Source organism: Lutzomyia longipalpis, chromosome 4, assembly GCF_024334085.1.
Source record: "Lutzomyia longipalpis isolate SR_M1_2022 chromosome 4, ASM2433408v1".
NCBI classification, from domain to species: Eukaryota; Metazoa; Arthropoda; class Insecta; order Diptera; family Psychodidae; genus Lutzomyia; species Lutzomyia longipalpis.
The window spans coordinates 18,988,621-19,013,215 of NC_074710.1; the positions used below are offsets into that span (position 1 = coordinate 18,988,621).

The window sequence follows — 24,595 nt, forward strand, 5'->3', positions numbered from 1 at the left end:
TTTAAAACTTAATTTAATTGAATTTATGACTATAAAAAGGTTTTAAAAGATGTTTTGTTGTATGTCTAACGTTTAACGTTTCTTGACGTACATTCTTTTCTTCTAACGTTTTATGTTTCTCTTCTTCTAACGTTTTAAGTTTCTTTTCTTCAAACGTTTGATGTTTCTTTTCTTCTATCATTTTATCTTTCTCTTCTTCTAACGTCTGATGTTTCTTTTCTTCCAACGTTTTATGTTTCTCCTAACATTTTAAGTTTCTTTTCTTCTAACGTTTTATGCTTCTTTTTTTCTAACGTTTGATGTTTCTTTTCTACCAACGTCTGATGTTTCTGTTCTTCTAACGTTTTAAGTTTCTTTTCTTCTAACGCTTTATGTTTCTCTTCTTCTAACGTTTGATCAAAGTTTTGAATTTTGATAAACTTAAGGAGACAACAAAATAATTATTTTACAAATTGAAATTGATTCACCTTGCCCGAATCTCCCCTAATTTCACCACTCAATACGTCGCGTGTGAGCTACTAAAATGTGCGACACTGAAAATGCAAATCGAGGAAGCAACAAATAAAATGCGTTCATGGCATGAGGAGAATATATATCTCATACCTGGCGTGTTGCTATATACATACGTATGCACCTATGTACATAAAAAAGCATGTCCCCTCGCGAGAAGGTAGCCGACCTTCAGTGACCGTGTCAGAGGGGGGTTCAAATGATACTCATTCTGCGGGGATTGGGGTAGAAATGTGTGGGAAATCACCCACTTTCCGACGCTCGGTTCCCGCGTGCTCAGCCATACGGAACGCCGGGTCCATCAGTGCGTGTCGTCATTCACGAGGGCCACCATCTGGTGTGCGATAGAAATGTGTGCGAGTGGTGTCTGCAGAGACGGAGAATGAGAGAATGCGAGAGAATGGAAACTCCGGGGAATGTGCGCGAATGTAACCCACCGTGAGATGTTTTGGGCTTCGAGAAGGGGCACAGCACGACCAAGTAGTTCAGTTCACGCGCGACCGTCCATCGAATCGGGCATAAATTTTAAAGCATCAAGGGACACGTTTTGAGTCTCTGTGAGAAAGTCTCATCTCCTGGCCACAGGATATTCTTAACAATTTTTCCGTTGTGTTTGATTCCGGCGACAGGTGGTGGGAATTTTGAATTTATTTTATTTTTTTCTTGCGAGAAAAGGCGAGTTTTTGGGGACAAAAGGTGTGTGGTGTTGAAGACAATTCTTCAGAGTGTTTGGTGGTGATTAAGATTGCAAAATTTTCGTGTTTTTCTTGGCAAAGAAATAAAGCCATTCATTTGGTGGATTAAAAAGAGCAACATTCTGCCCATATCCTGGATTAAGACCCACCCCCAACCCCCATCAACCCTTTCTTCTGGGACAACGGATGGGGATTCCATTGCGGTTGGATTTAAATTGAATGTGGTAAAGTGTCCTCCACATCCTTTTCTATATTATTTTACATGTAAAATGGTTATTTTTTCGTGCGTTTACCACCCCCGCATTTAAATGCCTCTCTGTGTGGTTTTTTCAACGTGAAATGGCCCCTTTTGTGTGACTATCGGGGGTTGAATTTTAATTTAGTCTCTCAGAGAATGGTACAAACAAGCTGCGGGAGGATTAATGAAGACACTATAAGTGCTTTTTTCACGCATGTTCTGCCCTCTGCCACCCTCCTGCCCAGTAAAAGCATATAAAACATGTGAACGATACAAAACCAGGGAGAGAGAGCTTTTGGTGTTCTGTGCAAAAGGTTCATGTTGGTAAATCCTAAAATAATCCCTTAGACAGCAACATCCAACTAAGTCGGTGGAGGTGGTTGTGTGCGGTGTGTTTGTGAAATGCCACTTGTAAATCGAGAAGACACCTTAATGTGATTACAAATGAGTGCTTCTGACTATCTCTCCTCCTCCGACTACGACGATCCTCCTACACAATCCCGGATGACCACACTGATGCTATCCACACAGTTGGACATCATTCCTCAACCCCCAGTGCTTGCTATATACAAACACACACGTCCTTCGTGCTTTCAACCCCAAACAACTGGGGATGTCCTCACTCATCTTTTTTTTTTCACCTGGTGGTTCCAACACTTTCCAAGAATTTCCGCTGATTCAATGAAAGTTAACTCCACCATTGCGAGGGATTTGCACCTCAACACTTCGTAGCAATGCTGGCTATGCTCGAGTAAAGCGAGTAATGTGAAAATTGCAAAATGCTACAAGAAGTGGTTGAGGGAGATTTTGTATTTGTCCATCCAACCCTTCTCGTTGAGATTCACAGATTATTTACACCAACGGAATTTTCATCAAACACCCACGTATGTGGATATAGGAACGTTTAACGCGAGTTCTCTGCCTATATTTTCAAGGAAAAAAAAAGTTAAATTTCTCACAAACTAGGGAGAATTGTTAGCTCTTTAAAATTAATGGAAAGTAATATTAACGGCCGTAGGTGTTTGTGGGAAGAATTTCCGGGAAAAAGGAGCAAGAAGGGTGCAGGAAAAATGTATCGTTTTGTGCTATTAGCTACAACCGAAGAAATATTTTAGAAATAAGAAATTTTGTGAGTTTTTTTTTATCATTTGGACTAGAGCTCCGTAAAATCAAACTTTTCGAAGCTTCGAATTGTTAGGGAAAAAATTGAAGTACTGCTGAAGATCTGCTTCGTTTTTAAAATGCTTCGATTATTCGAAAAATCGAATAAGATTCGAATAAGATAATTTTTATAAGAAAACTTCTTCAAGCTATGCAATTTCACAAAAATAAGCATAGCACAATTGCGCATTTTTTTAAACGGGTTGTCCATCCGCTTCGAATAATCATTAAATGCTTTGAATACCTAAGAAAGCTTTGAAAATTATTCGAATAATCGAAGTATTTTAAAAACAAAGCAGTACTTTTGCAATGCTTCGAACATGCTTCGATGCCTCGAAGCAGCGAAGCTTCGATGTTCGGTTCGAGAGTCCGAGCCCTTATTTGGACATTATTTTCTAACGATAATTGTCCGTTTAGAGCACGTTAGACACTTCTTAAAATATTCTAATTTACCGACGTAAGATAATACAATTTTTTTCCGCGTTTTCCATCAGTTAAAAATTAAATTCTCCCCCAGAAAAACTCACATTTTCCCATGTTGTGAGTTATTTTCAAAGGGTTTTTATCTGAATAAAAATATTAAGAGACGAACGTTTCTTTTTTTAGTCCTTAATCGGTATAGACTGAGGAGCAAAAGCTTAAATAGTACTAAATTCAAGTCGAAGAAGTAAAATTCAATTTAGTACTTTATAGGCTTAAATTTTGTACCTTTTCCCATTATATTCAACAAGAATTTACTATATATACTTTTGAATTAAATTTAGTGCTTTTAATTATTGAAGTTAGTATGGAATTATAACTGGATAAATTCCTCTGATCTGAAGTTAGTACATTTTCGGTTTGAATTTACTATTGCTTCGGCTAGATTTTAATACTTTTCAAAATTCAATGTTAATAAGTAAATTCAATAATTAAAAGCACTAAATTCTAATCGAAAACATACTAGATTCCAGCCAAAGAATAGTAAATTCTAACAGAAAAAGTTCTCAATTTAATAAGAAAAATTACTAATTTTAAGCTGAATAAGTACTAAATTTAAGTCTAAAAAGTACTAAATTTAATCTTAAAAAGTACTAAAAAAGTAAATTCTAACCCAGGACGTAGTAAATTCATGCTGGAGAAGTACTCAATTCTAGCTGAAAATGAAAATATTCAAATCTTCGGAAATATTGTGATTATTCGACAAAATAGTCCAAATATTTAGCAGATAAACACCTCTTGGTTTTTTTATTTCCAACCGACGAAAAACCCTGAAGAAAATTATTTAAAAATTCTTATGCTTGAGATTTAATGATAACAGGGTAGATTCTAATAAAAATCTTTTCTATTCTTTTCTTACAATTCATCAGTTATAAGATTGTTTGTATTCTTGGAAAAATCTTATACGATTTTGATATTTTTTTATACCTTTAATCGTATTTTTGAAGGAAAATTACTTTCCCAACCAAGCCTTTGGAGAGAGCTTTCTGACTATTTTCCTGAACAACAAATTTTTTGTTTTCCTTTTCTAGAACAACAAGAGAACGATTTGAAAACTCCATCTGTTTAAATCTTACAAAGATTTTTATCAGAGTTTTCCCCTACGTTTGATTTTTATTTAGGTACTTCTTTCTAATAAATTTTATTCTATAATTTCTTAGCCTTTGATGATCCGTAAATAGATAAAAATAAAGACAAATCACGATCTAATATTCGATCCTATTCCACTGATCAAGAAATCTTCAAAAATTCAAGAATTTCTTCTGAAATTTCAATTAATTCAAGGATGTCTTAGTCGCAGAATAGGGCTGATTATTACAATTTTTTTTTGCAAAATAAAGAAATATTAATTTGTGGTTTCTTACATCATCTTCTTTCCCCTCTCTCTACCTTAGATGTAAAGCAAATATATATGCTAAATCAACAAGAAAATCGATGATTTAAAACCAAGTTTCATAGAGTTGTGGTTCCGAACACGGTTCCGAGTCATTTGCATACGTAAATTGCTCCGTACACCTTTAGAAACATTGTATACCTATGTACATAGCATTGTGGTACATATAATAGTTATGGCTAGACTGAGGGTACATGGGCATTGAATGTTTATGAATTGCAATGTAAAATGAGTTTATTAACATAGTTATTTTATAAAATATATATGTACCTACTTACTTACTTATATGTAGTTCTGAATTTTAATTAGAAAAATATTCGATTTTTATAAATTTCCTTCTCATTTTTTTTCTTAAGGATTTTCCTTAAAGTCTAAGAAGAAAAATGAAAAATTTCTGCGCTCAAAAAAATTTGTAAAATTAATTTAACAAAATGAAATATAATTTTTATCACGTCTTAAGCTGGTAATCAGACATTTTCTCATTTTTTTGCTCTGTGTAGTGTCCCTCATTCAGCACAAGTTGAGATTAACGTGAAGTTTTCCTCAAAAAAAAAAACGTGCCCCAGACTCTTGATGGAGGGTTTGGGGGGTAATAAATGAGGTGGGTGGACCTGTGGCGAGTTGGAAGTTCTTTCTTTTTTTCTGCACCTTCCGTCACCACAACGTAGGGCGGGCGGGGGTGAGGTGAGGGGGCCTTGTGAAGGTACGACGAATTACGGGAAAAGTGTAACAATGTGCAAATGGGAGTTTCGTAGAAGAAAAATGAGACACGCACTGTGTACGACGTGTTTGTTGTCCGGAAAAGGTAAAAAAAAAAAAGCCGAGAACACCCCCCCTTGGAAAATTCAGCAGAAGATGGTGAACATATGAACAAATTGTGTACAAAGCTCATCTGCTGGAAGCTTTTGTGGGGTGACGAGGGAGGGCAGAGGGGTGTTGTGTGTGGCTCACATGATTTATGGGGTGTCTCTGTTGTCAAAAATATGTTGTCAATTTCAATGTTGTCTGCACTTTCTCACCCCCCGGAGGGCTCATCCCCCGCGCCAATTCGCAAGTTCTTCTTTTGTCGGGAGGACGCGCTTTCATGTCATCATCCTTCTTCACCATCATTCGTTTTCTTTTTTGCCTCCTCCAAAGCTCTCTCTCTCTTCTGCTGTGACGCGTTCTTTTCTCAATGAACCCATCCACCCCTATATTGTTCGCACACACCCCCTCGTGAATTTCAACACGTGAATAGAGGTGCGATATGTCCACACAAGGGGTGTAGGTGGTATACATATTTTGAATTTTTTTTTCACCCCCCCCCCCCTGTGTTTGGGGAAACTCAATTCTAACTCACGCGCGTACTGAACCGCTCTTTGCCAGAAGAGAGAAAAAAATGAAGCTTTTCATCCCATTCGCATCACTTTTTTTTCCCTCTTCGACGTCAATACACTTTATGTGGTTCATGGAGACAGCAGAAAAAATCATTCAATTGACGAGGTGAGTCCCAGTCAAAGGGAGGGGATGGGAAAAGTCAATATACTTCCGCGAGATGCGATAGACATTGTTGTAAACACCTTTCCCACGTTCCAATGTGAACTTTTTTCTGCAGAATAATCAGCATTTTTTCTCTCTAACCCAAAAGTGTATTCATCACCATAAACTCTCTTCTCTATGCTGCCTCTTTTATGTACCCAAAGGCAGACTCAAAAGGACTTAAGTCCCGTGAAATAAGTTCACTCATTTAGTCCATTTAAATCTGTATATAGGAAAGTCCTTTGTAGCAAAGGAGATTATTCATTTTAGGAGGCTTTTATGTGGTGACATTCGAAGTAGCTTAAAGCTCTTCAGGCTAAACGAGCTACATCAATAGATTTTTTATTGTGCACTGCAAACAGCAGGAGGAATTATAAAAAGAAATTGCACAAAGAATTCAAAAAGCCACGCCCCTATTGTTTCTCACATTTTGTATTTTAATCCATAAAGCATATGCATTTGTGCATGATGACCTTTATTTTTTAAAATAATTCTAAAAAATCATTAACTAAGCTATTGACACACATTTTACGTATCTGATGAAAAAATATTGTAAAGTGCGGGTGTGGCTTAAGGAAATAAGGAAATTTTTTTTCTTGCTGATATTAACGAGAAAATCAGCTAAATGGCATTAGGGAAATTTTAATGATTTTCTTTGTTTAATTTCATCAGAAATTATGCTGATTTCAATTTAAAACAATTAATAAAAAATCAGAAACAAAAATGTTAATAATTTCCAGTAAATTTTGTGTCTGATATTTGGCTAATTTCGACGCAAAAATTCATCCAAATGTAAGAGAAATCATTTAATAATTTAATCTACAATTTACCACATTTCCTTATTCAAATTTCTTGCAATTAAAATTATGTCATGTAAACCGAGGAAATTCTTTCATTTGGAAAACTTGACAAAGTATTTAAAAACTTTTCTCATTTTACCCTGATTTTATAGTCTTGAAATACTCGTATTTTTTTACCAAAACGAAAAAAAAAGAATCAGTTGGCAAAAACCATAATGATTTTTATGCAAAAGCACGCGATAATGCTCTTTTTTGTGCATCCCCCCATTGGGGAGATAATGTGAGAAGTTTTTTTCGTAGTTGAATTAATTTTCTTTCTTCTTTCGCATTTTCATGAAAAAAATATTACACTGATTTTCCAACATGAGTGGGGAGAATAATTTTGCTCCATTGTTGCAAATTAAAATGAAATTTTATTCACTACCATTGGCCATTGATTATTATGGGTGTCCATACTGCAAATTAAATTAATTACTTTTCAATCAATCACCACCTAAACAAATTATTTCATTGCTGTGAATTCATAGTAACAGTTTGTCATAAATTTTTCGTGTAAAGGAGTTTATGCACGGAATAGTGAATGAGGAAAAGTTTTTTGTTAATTTTCTTTAAGGATCTGATGAATGAGTCGTAAAAAATACGAACTGTTTGATGAGAAGTATTGGAAAATCTTGAAATATTATTTAACACTTGGAGGACTACCAAATTCTAGCAGTTTTTTACATAAATAAAATATCAGTAAAAAACTATAAATATTCAGCAACAGTCCCAAAAGATTAAAAGTCTATATTCTGTACAAAATCTTTCTTTTTGAACTGTCTTTAGTTAATGAGATTTATTCAAATATTTTAATTTCTCGAAGTGTGTCTTGGCTCAAATGTCAAAAATATCTGATTATCTGTCAAATATTTTTCTTCTTATTCAATTACAATGAATTTTTTAAAAAAATCATTTTTGGAATTGAGAGACATGACTGTCGTAAACTATTTAATCTTGAGGATTTTTTACAGAATTGATGCTTAAATTATAGTTAACACAGCCAAGACACATTTTGTACTATAAAAATATTAGGTATGTGTTAGATGGACGGCACAGAGGCCTGCGCCGCCCCTAACAGTTTTAATAGTAGATCAAAAAGAAACATTTGAACTTCATTTATATCAAAAGAACTAAAATAATTTATCAAGTTTTAATTTAGGAATTAATTAAAATCTGTTAAAATATTTATAAATCAAGCGAACCTACTGATTTTATAGCATGTGTCTACGCAGCTATAAAAAACAATAATGCATGGAAAAATGCAAAATATACCAGGGATCATTTAAATATAAAGAAGAATGCAAAAGATAATATTTTCTATAAAATCAAAACTAAAGTTTTATTTTGCAAAAAAAGAAAAATAATTTTCACAGCTTTTTATAGGAAAAAATCTACTTTTAATTAAGGCTTCACTGTGTCTACTCGGTATCCTTTTTCCAGCTTATTCATGAGCTTTTCAATTGTTTCAAAAATAGTTTCAATTTACCCCGAAATTTATTCAATATGTGGTGCATAATGTCCTTTTTCTGGAACCTTAGTTCAAATTGAATACTAATAATTTTTCAATAGAAATCAAATATAAAATATAATTTTGATAGACATGTGAAGTGTTGTGTAAATTTTGGGGAGAAAATTCGGATATTATAAATCAAAATGATTTGTTTTCTGGGTGGTAGATGGGGGAGGTTTTGTCTCACTCATGTTTGTATATTATAAATGTATTATGTATAACCTCTTTTATGTGTATATTTAACCCTTTCACAATACAGACACCCCAACATTTCACCCCAATTAATTATTCATCAAAGTGCCGATAATCTCCATTAATATGACATTTAAAATTTAAATTGAATAAACCATTATTCTCTCCCACATATATAGCACTTTTAGGTGGGAAAAACGTTACAATTTACTGCGGGATGTAATTTTAGTGTGACATTAACTATCCCGCAGAGGAATTTTTTTCTCTCTTACGCTGAATACTCCATGTTTTAGAGAAACAAAAATGTCTCTTCTTTGTGCTAAAAAAAACAAAAATGTCTCTTAAAGAAGAGACAGCACAAAGGTGCTAAAAAAAAAGTATTTTGAATTATTCATTAGAACATTTTGGGAGGCATGTACGCGTAGTCGCGGGAAGACCTTGTGAAAATTAACTATCTTAGCGAAAAGCGACGCGCAAAGTGAATTTTCCACGAGACACCATCACGTCTATGTTTAGATTTTGGATGTGATTTAAATATCAACAGAAAATTACTCATTTTCCGTTGCAAAAATTTTTCTCATCCACATTTATTTACATTTCAGCTCAAATTTGTTGATTTTTCCCAAAACTCACAGTGTTTTTGCGCTCTCTCTCTCTATTGTTATCACGAGGAGTTCTTTGTTGTGGGAAAACAGACTGAGGAGTGAGAGGGAGGATTTTCCAACACTTTCCGTGTGAAAGAAAAAAGAAGAAGAAAAAATGGGGTTTTGTGTTTATTTTGAAAACTCCATCATAAATTAAGATTTTTCAGATGAAAAGCAAATTTTCCGCAATCTGTGCATTTGTGTTGATATTTTCAGAATATAAAGGAAATTTTCAGAGGAAGAAATTTTGCATTATTTTTGCAAAGAAATAATGACAATTTTGACTAAATTTTATTATTTTATTTTTATTATGAAAGAAAATTGATAAATTGAACATTCGAAGGAATCTCTTGAAATTAGGGGAACGTGGCTTAATTCGGACCTCTTAAGGCCTTTTTCAATCCGCTATTACTTAAAACTGATAAAACTTTAAATGTAGAAAGTTATGGGAGTTAAAAGAGCATTAAATGGGCTTTAAAATGATACCAAATTTATGAATATTGCTTTTTATTTCAAACCATTTTTGCTAATTTTATGCAGACCTGTGGAGATACATATTGGGCCACGTTCCCCTAAAAAATAAAGGACTTCACGTTGAAACGATAATTTTTAAGCCATAAAAAACGACGTTAGAAGACAAATTAAACGTTCATAATAAATTAAATTAGGCATAAAAAATAAAATAAGTTGTAAACGTAAGAAATAAGATCTTGTTCTATCCGTATATTGATTATCAGATATATTTAATTTACTTCTGAACACTAAAACGTGTAGAAAATGTAGTTTGTAATTTAATTACACGAAAACATCGTGTAAGCTTTTGAGGAAAAGCTCCCTGAACCATGTCCGTGTTTTTTAGTTTTTTCATGCCAAAGTTGGAATTATGCAGATGAATTCCCAACACGAACATGATGCGAATGGGTGAGGTTTATAGGAAATTTGTGATGAAAATTCAAGATGAAGCTACACACAATTTTAGCGACAAAGTTAAATGCACTTAGTGGTGTCTTAATTGAAAATCCTTGAGAAATTCTCTCTGTGGTGAGGGAGCAGTGTCTCATTCAGTGACTTGTAAATCAATTCCAAACAGCAAGTGGGTCTTGCCGAGGAATGGCAAATGTCAGGAGAATTTGCATAAATTTCCATTGGGGTAGAACGGTTAGGAAAAGCTCTTCGGGGCGGAAGGAGGAGAAGATGGGAAAAAGCGTAAGAAGATTTTCTTTGGGGAGAAATACGAGAATCATATGGCAATTGTCTGTGATTTGGCAATCTCACTTGCAAGATTTCTCCTTTTTGCACAGAGAAAGGTGGATGGAAAATGCTAAGAAAAGCCAGAAGGGGCGGGGGGGGATTCCTCGTGAGAATTGTGCTTCTGTTTCTGTGTCTGTGGGTTAAGGAGTATGTTGTATTTTATTGTGTATAGAGAAGTAGCAACACTAAAAGATGTGCGGATTCTCTAACTTTATATACCTCAATGTTTGTCCGGTTGCCAAGAGTTGGATAAATTTACTTTATGGTTTATTGTAAAACAACCAGAAAGACCCCCCCCCCTCCTTCCCCACAAAACATTCTCCTGACTTTTCCCAGAGTGAGCATTGCTTGAGAAAATCAACACAGAAAGTTGTGGTGTGGCCCCTGAAAAGGGGTGGGTAAATGGTAGGGAAATTCCTGCCAAAATGGATTTTCTTCATTTTATTTATTTGATAAAACCATCGATATATTTTGCTCTGTGTGTGTACTAAAATGCAGAGAAAACTCCTCTAAAATGCCTCTTCAAATAAATTTAAAAAAAATTAAAGAATTTTCCCAACATTTTACTCTGGGAGAAAATTGCGCGAGCTATGCGTGTGTGGAGACATGAAAATTGTCAGAGTGTTGAGATATTTTTAGAGGATGAATAAATTCAATGTGTAATACACCCATCGTGATCTTCGTCACTTGGATAAAATTTCAATTTCTCAGCTCTCTCTCTCTGCCCCAACGTTCACATTTAATTTTCATCAAACACCACGTGATGGAAGGGGCGTAGGGGGGGGTATGATGAAATCAATTTGAATTAACCCCCACGCACAATTTTCCCGCATTTTCTTCACTTTTCTTCTTTCCCGTCACAGTAGAACTGCAAAAGCGTCACATGAAAATGACTTACGGCAGCTTTTAACTCTGATCTTTCGAGGGGCTTTTAAAGGTACTTTATGCTCTTTATTACCCTCCCTTTTCTCTTCTTTTTCTTCACCATCATCCTCTTGGAAGACATTCCAGACTAAACAAGAAAAAGAGCATGAGCAAAAAAGCTTTCATTATTCCCCCCATTTTATAAGGAATTCAATCAATTTCTCATTATTAAATTAAATTTTATTGATAATCCAGACACAATTGAAATTTTTGTGTCAAAGAAAGAATTCGTCAATTTAACAGAAGAAATAATTTAAATTTTCATTTTAACATAGAAATTATGTATGGAGCTTATTTTGTGCTTTATGATATTTTTGTTCATAATTAGCATTTAGTTGTTATTCATTAATTTTATTAATTAGTTGAAAATGTTGTATTTGCTATGTATACATGTAATTTTCAATAATTTTCCAATTTTAATTGATACGTTTAAAATCGATTATGCGTAAATAAATTGTTTTTTACGTGACGCGTAATAAAATGTCAGTGTTGTAGAAAAAGTTTACCCGGCTGGTCTTATAGTCTGCTTCTTTCATTACATTATAACGTTACATTTTTCTATTCAATATTTGTCAGTTAAAACTTAAAACTTGTGAATAAGACTGACAAAAAAATTGTCTATAACTAAATAATGTCTTCTGACAGCCCAATATTGATTTTGAATTATTTAAACGTTTAAAATTTTTAATTGCAAAATTTATTTAAAGATTTTAAAAATCATTTTAGTGCTAAAAACGATATAAATGAAAATTTAACAGTCTTAGAAGTACATAAATAAAGTTTCTTTTTTCTATTTTTTTACATTCTTATTATTGCGCCTTAAAAAAATTGCTAAATCGTGCCAGCCGGGTGATTGTAAAATGACCGCCGTGTAGTAATTTATTACAGTAGCGTAAAAAACTGTTAAAAGATTCCAGCTGTCTATTAGGAACCGATTAATTGAAAAAAAATTACCCAACTAGTCAGTCCTGTAGAAAAATCAACCCGGCTGGTCAACAAATCGCCTTCTTTTCACTTTAAATTTACAAAATTTCCTTCAATTAAAAAAATATGTTTTTAGTGAACATACAAGAAGAGATAAAATAGTTCTTCCCCCAAAGGGGTTAAGCAAATTGCAGTAGAGTTATACTCCCTGTACGCTCTTATGTAAAATGAAAAGTACTTTAGGAGTCAATTAAATAAATTACCTGTGTGGATTTTGGGGTAGAGAATGGGGGGCTCTTTTGGCTGCATCGAGAAGGGTTTTTGTGGGAAAATCTGCAGAATTTATATCATGCAGATACATTTTGGGGAAATTCATTTTCTTCTCTTTGCACATAAAGAATCATATTTTTAACGATGGCGCCCAAGACTTTTCCACAAAATCAGGCCATGTAAAAAAATATATAAAGGAAAAAGGGGCAGAGATGAGAATATTGTGGAGATGTGATCGCTATCTGGGAGGAAAATGCGTCCTTCGTGGGGTAACAAAAAAGCGCGAGGGGTTGAAAATTGTAACATTAAAAAAGAGGAAGTTTATTCATCTCATGAATCAACAAACTTTTTTTTTTCTTTGCTCAACTCTTCAATCGATTTGATAATATTTGTTGATTCTCAACTCCACACACACACACACCCTCCCACCAACCCCTTTGGGCCAAAACACATAATTCTTTTTTTTTGCCCTTCTTCTCACAATAAAATAGAAATTTAAACATGACGAAACGTTTTTTTTTGTTCTATGAAAGAGCAAAACGAATAAAATATCATTCCAGGCAGTTTAGCATTTTTATTTTAACGTGGGCGTATACACCATTTTCACAGCAAAGTGCTTTTGTCTGAGTGAGTAAATAAAAGTCTTGTTTAATCTCCCCAAAAAGGGTTGTACTCTGCACAAAAAAAATAACGCAAGGGGGTGGGAATTGATGGAAATGCTATAAATTTCAAAATACATATTTTAATGACAAATTCCATTAATGAAATGTTTAAATTACTCCCACCCCACCCCCACGCCTCCTGTACAGGGGCACACTGTAGGGCACTGATTGCAATGTCAACAGAATGGTATGCATTTATTATTTATGATTTACTCTTTTTTTTAGCAATTCTGAAAAATAAATAATCGCTTTATTTATTGGCCATTTGCCTTTTTTTCTGCCTCAGGATGTGTACCATGTATTTTTTTTTCGTTACAAATGGATGTACTTATGTTGTAAAAATGCGTGTAAATATTGAAAATATTTTTGGTTTATTCATGTGCTTTTTTGTGCTTTTCAATTATTCATATAATAAAACTAAAAACCATCAAAGTTAAATATTTCGATTTGCAGCATGAAAGAGCTTTATGTGATTTTAGTATTAATTTTTTGACTGAAACAGTGTAATGATATTTATTTTATATACAAAAAGAGATGTAGATTAATGTGTATTTTATATACAAATTTTTTACGGGGAATAAAGGGGTGATTTATAGTTATTACTTTCACATTTAAATGATTTTCTTTTACAAAAAACTGAATTGAATTTCATAAAAGATTTTCTAAGCCTTTTCCGGCCAGCTGGACGCTTCTAGCATCCATTTATTATATCCTTACAGAAATTGCGATATAAGTTTCATTTTCCCGGCTGGCAGAGCATTTTCGATTCTATAGGTCAGCTGGGTAAATTTTCTACTACATTAAATGGTCAATTTATTACACATTCGATGAAAAATAATTTATTATATTTTTTTAAACAGACTGATGGAGCCATTTAATACACTTCCAATTATTTTCTACGCCGTTTAACCGGCTGTCAAAAACTTTATAATTATTATTAGTTGGTATTTTTACATTTTTAAATTCAATTTTAATTTCTTATTTAATTTTGTTATTATTCAATTATAAAGATTTAAGATAGTTTCCAATAGAGAATAAGAATGATAACAACTGACTACAGGCCAGCCGGGTAAATTACCTCAACAAATTTGTCAATTTATTACACGACGCGCTGTTAATTTAATTACACCCTGAAAAAAATACGGTAATCCAAAAATAATGAAATACTTTGAAGTATTTTAATAGAAAACCCTTTAATGACTGCGTGTTAATTATTCCTGAGAACCTTTCAGTATTAAATCAATTTAAGTGAGTTAAAATAGGACCTTTGTTTGTTGAATAGCGACGTCTTGGAATTTTTTTTTAAGATATTCCGTGAAATTCTACGTAAATGACAAGACAAGACAACAAGGCAAAATAGCAAAGAAACATATTTTATTTGTAAAAAAAAGACTTCTCCATATAATTGTGCATAACCACCTTTCTCAAGGGATTCTCACTATTCAATTTTCTACACCTTATGACTCACATTTAGAGCAACTTTTTGAATGAATCACACCAAGTGCATGGCAATTTTGCTAAAATTAGATCAAACGTGGAAGAATTCATCGTGCGTCTCGCACTCTAGCCTAGAGAGCTCAATGATGCGTCGAAGGAATTTCTACGGGGAAGAGTTTTCTTCTATTCCCTTTGTTTTTCTATAAAATGATCTTAAATTTTATTTTTTTTCTCCTCACAGCATAAATGGGGGCGGGAATGAGGGGGTGTGTGTACGAGGAGTTTTTGAGCGATAAAGGGGCCATGAAGAATGGCAAATAGATCCATAAGATCGCCACAAAATTGGACAATTTTCCATTATTTTTACGACAATCGCACGACCTCGGGACGGGAAGAAAATATTTCCAACAAAATATTTGCATAACCACTCGCCCTCTTGTGTATGTGAAACACCACAAATCACAATAAATACGGTTTCCACGATACTCTCTTATACCCTTCATGGTGTACCCTCGTCCGGGGTTTTCTGCTTTCTTTTTTTATTCCTGCCGTAAAATTCTCCTCTTTCAACTCCAATAAATTCTCGTCACGTTGCAGTGATCATCTTTAAAAATTTTCTCCACAAACTCTAGCCCAATTCTATCTGTTTTTTGTTGTTGGTGTTGTCGCCCAACCACCCCCTGTGGCTCCCCCATTTTTGGTTGTCATTCTCTCCCACTTTATTGATTTGTTTCATGGCCCATGCATCCACCCAAAAGGGGGTGGTGGTTGAGCTTTCTCGACCCATCCGTACTATATGGAAATTCTAGTCCATATTCTTATGCTTTTTTTTAGTAGACTATGTATGTACATTGTACATACTTTTATCCATAAATTAACTCAATATTTTTGGCTTTGGCAAAATGTGTCTGCCTCTGGGGGGAGGAAGGCAGTAAGAAGTGCCATAAAAAATGAAGAAAAAGAAGAAAAAAGTTGTGGCAATAATTTACAGTGAATTGACTTGAAATTAAATTATTTCACTCTCCTTCATCTTGTCGCACATTTTCCATCGTTGCCGGCGAGAGAGAGAGAGTGTAAAGCTCCCGCAATGGAGGCGCCAAGTGGTGTACGTTGTACAAACTCACACCACCCGGCGCCTCCGCTGCAACTACACCACCCAATATAAATAGATTTTGCAAATGTTCGTTGTAAAATGAAATTTCACTTAATCCCTCGCGGTTCTGGCGCATACACATAAATACCCACGATGATGGAGGATGGCAAGACACTCCTCAGAGATAGAGAGAGAGAGAGAGAGGGAGACGGAGGGGGAGGGTGGAGAAAATCCACAAACAAATTGGGTGTCTTGGTGGAAGTTCACCAAAAGAAAATCATTTCTGCCCCACTTCCAACGAGCTCTCGCAGCACAAAATAACAACGATGGGAGAGAGTGAGGGGGTGGAAAAGAAAATTATTATTAACACAATAATAATGTATGAGGGATGTGCGGTGATTTAAATAATAAGAAAAGGGATGTTGGAGGAAGAAAAATGGAAGCAAAAAAAGACATTTGGAGCTGCCAAGGATGGAAAATTCGGCATTTCGCGCATCCAAAAATCTTCCTCCGCACCATCGTCCTTTTCTCACAGGGAAAACACCCAAAGAAACGATGCAGAAAGTTAGTCTGTGAATCAAATTTAAATAATTCATTCTTAAGTTCTTCAATGTTTTGTTTTTTCGCATTTTGTTGTTTTTTTCTCCTTTTAGCTGTAAATTCCATGTAAAAGCAAGAAAATCTGACTACCAATTCTCAGCCCTAAAAAGGAATTATTTTAATTTGTACAAATATTTATTTATTTTAATCTTCATTTGCATTAATTGCCTTAATTTATTTTATACTCTCCCGGAGCTTTAAAGAGAAAGCACTGAGAGGTGGAAAAAATGGTTTAAATTTTAATAAAAAACAAATATTTCTTGGATTTATTTTCAAACAATTGCTTGGCTTGAATGGAAGGAAATCAAGTGAATAAATTCCTGATTTCTTAGCAGAATTTGCAAATATTTTTTTTGAGTATTGGATTAAGGGATATTGGGGCTAATCAAGCCAGTCAAAGATTCAGTAAAAGCTCAGATAGACAAGATCAAAGAAAAAAATTGCTAAGAAACTTCTTTCTAAGTCTCTCCAAGGGGTGTTTATCTGAAAGATTTTCGAAAATAATTCGCAAAAAGGAATCAAAATATTCAGCTGATAAACATCCTTTATTTTTTAGTCATAAAAGACGCTGATTAAGGAGCAAGTGCTTTCAAAGTACTAAATTCAAGCTTAAAAAAGTTTTTTGCATTTTAGTCCTAAAGAGGCTGAGATTAAGTAGAAAAAGCTTTAAAATGTTATTTAATTTAACGCTTAAATGAGTGGAAAACTATCTTGTTTTTGTAGAAAATGTTTGTTAATAAATTCCTTCTTTCTGTAGCCACTGAAGAAAGCTCCGAACGGAGCTGAAAGCTCTAGAAAACGCGAGTTTTTCTGAGTGAGAAACCCTCATTTAGCCGACGAAAAACCTGGAAAATCATTATTAATTTAATTTAAGTCTAAAAAGAATTAAATTCAAACCGATAAACAGTTTTTCAATCTTCAATCCTAAAGAGCTACAGATTAAAGAAAAAAGCGTTAAGAAAGCTTTTAATTCAAGCTTGAAAATTACTAAATTCAAGCCTAAAATGAACAAATGAAAGAATTTCTTTAATGAAGAAAATATTAGGATTTGACAATCTTCGGATGATTCGCCAAGAAAGTCAAAACTTTGAGCTTTTCCAAAAGCTTTTTTAGGCTTTTTATGATTTTATCAACCTCGCGGTATCCCCTATCAAACTAACTAACCCTAATTTTCATATAAAAGAAAATATATGTAATATTTTCCAAAAATTATAAATTAAATAAAAAGTAGGAGTGGTTTGGTCTGTCCATTTCCTCGCAAATATGAAAATTTTACGTCTCCTGTGATGTATGATTATATATAATTACAATGTAGGTATCTACGTTATATATACATATATTAAGAAAACATATACATATGGTTATGCTACGATATATTTGCATGGCCAAAGCCCATAAAAAATTTCATCCAGAGCCAACCAATTAAATTCTTTTTTTTAGCTTTTGGGGAATGTAAATGAGTGGTGCGTGGGGAATTTTTCCTCCCAACTAGGGAAGGGAAGAAATTTTGAGGGTGGAAAAAAAAACAGAAGACTTTTCATTCTTTTGACTGTTTTTTAAGAAAAACAACAAAAAGAAAAAAAGCAAAACAAAGAAAACAATTTGATATCATCGAAGCGGCGAAAAGTACCCTCCATGATGGGAACATTATCTTATACAAGTGGGTGGAAATAAAAGAAAAGGCCACGCAAGAATCATGAAAAGTTTTGCATTTGGGGGGTGGGGGAAACACTGCGCGTCTAAACACCCCCTGCGTGGAGAAAAAAAATCCAATCGAGTGAATGTTAATTGTTTGTTAATTAAAGAGGAAGAGCTCTTTTTCCGGCAATTCCACGCTCTACTATTTTACTCCTTTTTTTCCTCCTTTTTTTTCCACCCACCCCCAGCTAGTGCTTTGGGAAATTATACGTTGTATGCGGGGGTGGTGAATGTGAATTGTAGTTGCAAATGCTTGAGAATGTTTTACGTGAAAAATCCACGTTGACAAAGAACCGAAAAAGAACCCCATAAGCTCAACAAAACATACATTTTCCTCCCCAACGGTGGTCTTTTTTTTCTCACACTGTGTGTGGGCTTATCAAGGGGTGTTTATCTGGTGAATATTTTGGCTTTTCAAGCGGATCAACCGAATATTTCCAAAGATTTGAATATTTGACTCTTCATGAACATTTTTTTGCTAAAACACGAACAACTCAAAACCGAAAAAATCATTCAAAAACTTAATTAGGACTTTTTGGTTTGAATTTGGACTTTTCGGGTTAATTTTACTACTTTTCAGCTTAAATTTACAATTTTTCGGTTTGAATTTAGTCCTTTTTTTTAGGCTTTAATGATTTTTTTTAAATAAAGTTTTGTTCCTCAATCTGTGCTGTTTTGGGAATGAAAATCCAAATATTTATCGGCTTGAATTTAGTCTTTTTTTGGGTTGAATTTACTACTTTTTAGCTTGAATTTAAAACTCTTCAGCTTGAATTAACACTTGGAGGATCGAAGTTTCTAACCTCAAAACTTTCACCTTAATTTTCTTTGATAAAGAAAATATTTTTCTAAGTTTTCTTTCGACGATCTTGAAGTAATTGAAATTTTTTATCTACACGGAATGTTCAATAGATTTTAGTTCTGTGGTGAATGAAAAAAAAATTAAATTGGCCACGGTGTCCAGCAAAATTCTTCAAGGGTTAACAACTTTTTAGGCTTCAATTTTAGTCTTTCTTGACTATAATATCTTTTAAAGCTTTTTGAGATTGGAGACTGTCTTTTTTTAGGGTTGAATCAAGCATGTTTTGGGTTAAATTTACTACTTTTTGTTCTTTCTATTTCTAAATTAAATATTTTTAAGCTTTTGTTCCTTAATCACTGCATTTTTAGGACTAAAAAAATATTTTCATGCTTAAATTGAATATTTTTCAGGCTTGAATTTAGCATGATTAGGGGTGAAATTACTATTCGGTTTAAATTTAAACTTTTTGAGGCTTGATTTAACTATTTTTTTAAGCTTCTGCTTCTCAATTTAAGCCACCTTGAGGCTAAAAGCCAATATTTTGATTTCTTTGGCAATTAATCCGAATATTAGCGAATAATTCGAATATTTCTGAAGATATACGAATAATTTTGTCCAGATAAACTCCTCTTGGGGCTTATGGTGTTCTACAACCCTCCCGACACGTCTTATTTACCAGCAGCAGCAGCAAGGAGCTCCCTTCATCCGTGTTAGTGGGTGGACGTGGGCGAGAGAATTTTTTTTTCGGGGGGTATTTTCTGGAGCGCCTTCATTTACATTTGGGCAAACGTACGAGTGCCAAAACGGAAGAATATTGAAAAGTGTGGTTTTTCTTGGGTAATTTAGCCCAACCAACAAATTTACGATCTGTCGTGATTTCCCGTTATAAAGCCACTCTCCATTTTCACATTTTCCTGGGAGCTTTCACTCCCCCCTCCTCTCTTGGCCCATTTTCATCCCCGGCAAACGACGGCAGAGAAGGAGGAAGAATTTGTAGAGGATGGGATATAAAATAATTTTTCCGGCTCTCGTATCACGTCGGTGTCCTGTTTATTTGGTCCCCTCCTGCGTACTTTTCTCATCACATCGGGTGAGTCCTGTGTGGGTGTGTGTGTATACCCACCCTACACCCCCGCACCACCTCATTCAACGAGAGAGAGAAAAAAACAGAGACCATCATACAGAGGCGAGTCTCTCTGCGATAATCCCAAAATTTCCCTCAAACACAAGCTTTTTGCGGGGACTGTTGCGAGATATGGCTTCAATTTTCCACTTTTTTTTCCAACCCCCATCCCCCACTTCAGGGTCCTAACACAACATGAGCACGCGGGGGTGGTGAGAGACCAAAAAAAAAGTGGGACAAAGAAGGGTGAAAATGCAGTAAAAGTTTAATGATCCATTTTACATGATATTCACCCCTTTCGCATCACCCTCAACGCGACGGAAGAGCTTCCTCCCTCAACAGGAGCTACCTACCTACAAAAAAAGCTCCATGTGTGTGTCACTTCATTTCCTGGTTTGGGGGCTGAGACGGAGGCTCTTTTATTCATGTGAAGGGTTGCGGAGCAGTAGATAAAATTACCCAAATATGTCTTGTTGCTTTTCCATCAAAGCTGAGCTTTTCCGCCTCAGCCGTTATCCCTCTCTCGCCGGGGAAAAAAACTCACCATGGAGTCTACCAGAGGAAAAAAAATTGAATAAATTCCTTTGCCTAGAGATTGAATTGTGTGAGAATTTTTGAAGCTAACTTACTTTATGTATCAGAACAAATTGAATAAGGTGTGGTGCGGTACATTCCAACAATCCACATGTGGGAGGTCTTATAGAATTCCACGAAAATGTAACTATTCAAGGATTCCTTCGTAGAATGGAAAAGCCTTTAATAGAGATTTTTTTGGGGGTATTTTCAAAGAAAATTCATTACAGGGCCATTGAAAATGGGAATAGGGTATTTTTTCTTGAAGAAAAACGAGGAAAACTTGTATGAAAAGGAACAAGTTTTGATTCAAAAATAGGACAGAATTGATAAATTATGAAAACGAACTTTAAGCTTTGAAATTGAATTGTAATTGCCTTAAGTTTTAATTAAAAAATTACTTTTTTCCAAAATTTTTGATATTTCCGATATTTTTGCAGATTTATTACAAAATATTTATTCACTAAAGAGCTTTTATTTTTTTTTCTCAAATACACGCCAATTAAAACCCTTATTTAACTTAGGTATTAGTTATTTTCTACGTCAAAAATTGACTGATGTACTATTGATGTCGGCGAACAAAATCAGCGAAATTGCAACTTTAACACTTCTACGGTGTTGCTAAGCTTTCTAACTGAAATTTGAGCAAGAGGTGTTTAATATCTAAATTAAAATATTCGGATTATTCGGCAAAAAATCTCAATATTCAGTAGATAATTCTAATCTTATAAAGGTTTAAATTAAGAAAGAAACGCCTAAAAAAATTAATCTGTTAGGCTAGTAATACTAAATTTAAGCCTAAAAAATTATTCGGTTTTAGTCCCTAAAAGGTTCCGATTAAGAAAGAAAAGCTAAAAAAGAAATACTAAAATCTGAAAAGAGTTTTTCGGTTTATGTTCTTAAAAGATTCAGATTAAGAAAGAAAAGCTTAATAAGTACTAAATCTAAGCCAAAAAGGTAGTAAATCTAAACCTAAATATAGTAATTAAAGCCTAAAAAGTACTAACTTCAAGTTGGAAAAAATAATTCACTTCTAAGCTGAAAGCTTTTACCTGAATGAAAGTATTCGGATCTTCGGATATATTTGGATTTATTCACCAATTTTCAATTAGCCAAAAAGTTCACAATATTGGGCAGATAAACACCTCTTGATTTTAAGCTTTAAAAGTTGCAATTTCAGTGAACTATAACACCCTGTTGAAACCTACACAGAGCAAGGAACTTTAAATGAAACATCAAAGTTCAGATCAATTTTGGTTTTATAAATAATTTTTCTTTTTTCTTTCTTTTCATTTCAGATACTTTTATGGCATTTCGGTGACTTCAGTAAATAATGAAAAACCTCCCACATAGTGTCATGAAACGTCGAATGAATGCATAGAGAGGGAGAGAGAGAGAGCTTGAAGCAATGGAAGCATAATTCATGCTATTCAGTGTCCGGATAAAAAGGCCACAATTATAGAGTTTCCGTCGTCGTCGTGGCTTTCGTGCTAAACGCGTGGGAGACATACTATCGATTGCAAATAGTGATTAAAGGTCTCGTGGCTTTTGTGAAGACTAGGGGAGAACACTCTCTGTGTAGCTAAAATACCAAAGAAAAGTTTCCCTTCAAGTCTCCTGTATAGGGGTTGAATTTTCAATGTAAAAATATCTCAAAGTTGCATTTCACTTTTCCACCACCACCCTCCCCAACCCTTTGCTCTTTCACTCTACTATATATAGCACAAAACTTCCCTTTAGAGCTTCGATAAATTGATAAATCTTCTAAACTTTCTCCCAACTTCTCCCAGGGACAGAGTTGAGAACAGATGCACAAAGGGGTAAATAAAAATACAAATAGAAATAAACTTCAAAGTGATGTGAAGTGAAAATGGGAAACGTATTCTGGGAAAAGTGGGTGTGAAAATGTCCATGTGGTATACAGATAAAATAAAATCAAAACAGTGATGCTATTTAGTTAATACTCTCTCTCTGGTCAATTGATCCCCAAAGAAAGGCAAAAGAGGTTTGCAAATCCATTAAAAAAGAGTGTTGCGTATCAGGTGAGAAAAGCATTTTGAATTTTCTCTCCACGTGAATCGGAACGAAGAGAAGATAAGAAAAGTAGAAAAAAAAATAGTTGTGTACTTAAAGATTTGAAAATATGCACGTGCGACGAATTAATTGGAGTGAAAACAGCTTCAGGTGGATTTTTTTCGCACTTACAATCATCAGCTTTTGGTGTGGAACAGAATGTGAAGGTATGTGACACCCTTTTTGTACCTCATTGCAATTTTCTCTCTGTACTCTACCTTCTCTTATTAACACGATCAATGGCCTTGCATTGAGGGGAATGTCATTAGATTCATTTAATTTAATGATTTGTTGGAGAAACTTTGGAGTCAATTTTACAAAAAAATTATAGAATTGTAAGATTTTATAGGAAAAAAATTTAGTACAACTTTTAGACCATTTTAGCTCTGACGCATTTTAGATTTAACAAAAAAAAAACATTAATTATTTCGCCTTGCAAGACAGGAAAAAAATATTTGAAGTTCAGTTATAACATTGATTCAATTAAAAATATTTTTAGTACATTAATAAAATAAAAATTCATTGTTTAGTACACGCCTTTTCAATAAACTAAGAGTTTTTAATATCATTTGTTTTTGTAATTTAATTCCTTTAATTTAATGACTTTGTAGTCGAGTTTGTAAAATTAATTAATAAAATTAAACAGATATAAAAATTTAGTACAAGTTTTAGACCATCTCAGCTCAGATGCATTTTTCATTTAACAATAAAAGACTTTATATTTTTTCCTTGTTAGACAGAAAGGACAAAAATAATTTTAAGTCAAGCTATGGTGTTGTTTTAGTTGAAAATATTTTTAGTACAGATTTTGAGCCAAAACACATTGCAAACTATAAATGTTTTAGTAGTTTAATTGTTAATTTTTTTATTCTAAGAAAGGTATTTTGAAGAATAATTTCAAACCAGAATGAAACTTTAAAATCAGGAGAAATAGATTTAGATTTAGATTAGATTTTAGATTTTAGATACAGATTTTAGATGTGTCGTGGCTAAATTTGTACTAAAAATAATTTTTATTCGAATCCATCCCACAGTTTGACAAAGAAGTCAATTCTGTACAAAATATTTGTTTTAAACGATCATGAAATTTTTTTTAAAGATCTATGCACAGCCATTTTATCATATTTTGAACGGTCAAAATATGCGGCATTTTTTAAATGTTCTTAATCTTCCGGACAAACCTTCCGGAAAATACATATTTACTCCTCTAAGGAACTTTTGAGAAATATTTCTTCTTGACATTTTGAATACTCCAAATGACTAAATAATAAAGAACAACGTTTCATTCAGAAAATACTGAAAATCTTTAAAAAGTTCTCTGTACTTTAGCTTCCGGAAAGTACTATAAGAAAACTTCCGGAAAAACCGAACTGATCAAAAAGTGGGTAAAATCGAATGAATTTTCTAGTGTATCTTTTTCTTTTGATTGAACGTAAATTTTTACTAAATGTATATAACTCAGGGAGCCAAAGAACTAATAAATCATAAAGCACAGAAATTGTTAGCCCCTAAAGCTTCATTTAATAAATAAATAGATAAATAATTTGTAACTTCAAAATTATTTTCTTTTGCAAACTATTCCAATAAATCAATATTAAAAATTGATTAAAACTTTAAAAATTATTATTTAAATAAAAACACAAAACTCCTGAACTTGACAGCCCCTAAATACGACGAGTATTCATTGAGATAAATTGGTTAGAATGATAGAAAATGTCTGTGTGGGTATATTCCCTTTGTCCTTCTGCTTTTTTAACTAAATCACGTGGAAAATTGGAAAAAGGTAGCCACACCTAAAAGGTTTTTCCCTCCCCCCACACCCTTTACCCCCTGTGGAGATGATTCCTCGTGGAAAATTTTCACAAATGAAATTAATTACACCCTCGTCGTTTTTTTTCTCTCATCCTCCTTCAACCATCTCAAAGAATTAAGTCAACATTTACAAGAGTGATTTGCATTTAGAGTCCTCGGAAGAAAGGAGGGAA

General features: G+C 33.8%; 1 protein-coding gene across 11 annotated transcripts in view; it reads left to right on the forward strand.

Annotated features, from left to right (window-relative positions):
• Positions 1 to 992: 992 nt before the first annotated feature.
• The window catches only part of LOC129795425 (hemicentin-1), a 97,779-nt gene continuing 74,176 nt past the window's right edge, over positions 993 to 24,595 (forward strand). For all 11 annotated transcript variants that reach the window (XM_055836672.1, XM_055836676.1, XM_055836673.1 and 8 more), the window contains exons 1-2: positions 993 to 1,429; positions 21,836 to 22,777. In XM_055836672.1, the coding sequence (XP_055692647.1) occupies positions 22,681 to 22,777 (97 nt within the window). In that variant the 5' untranslated portion in view covers positions 993 to 1,429; positions 21,836 to 22,680. The remainder of the gene's footprint in view (positions 1,430 to 21,835; positions 22,778 to 24,595) is intronic.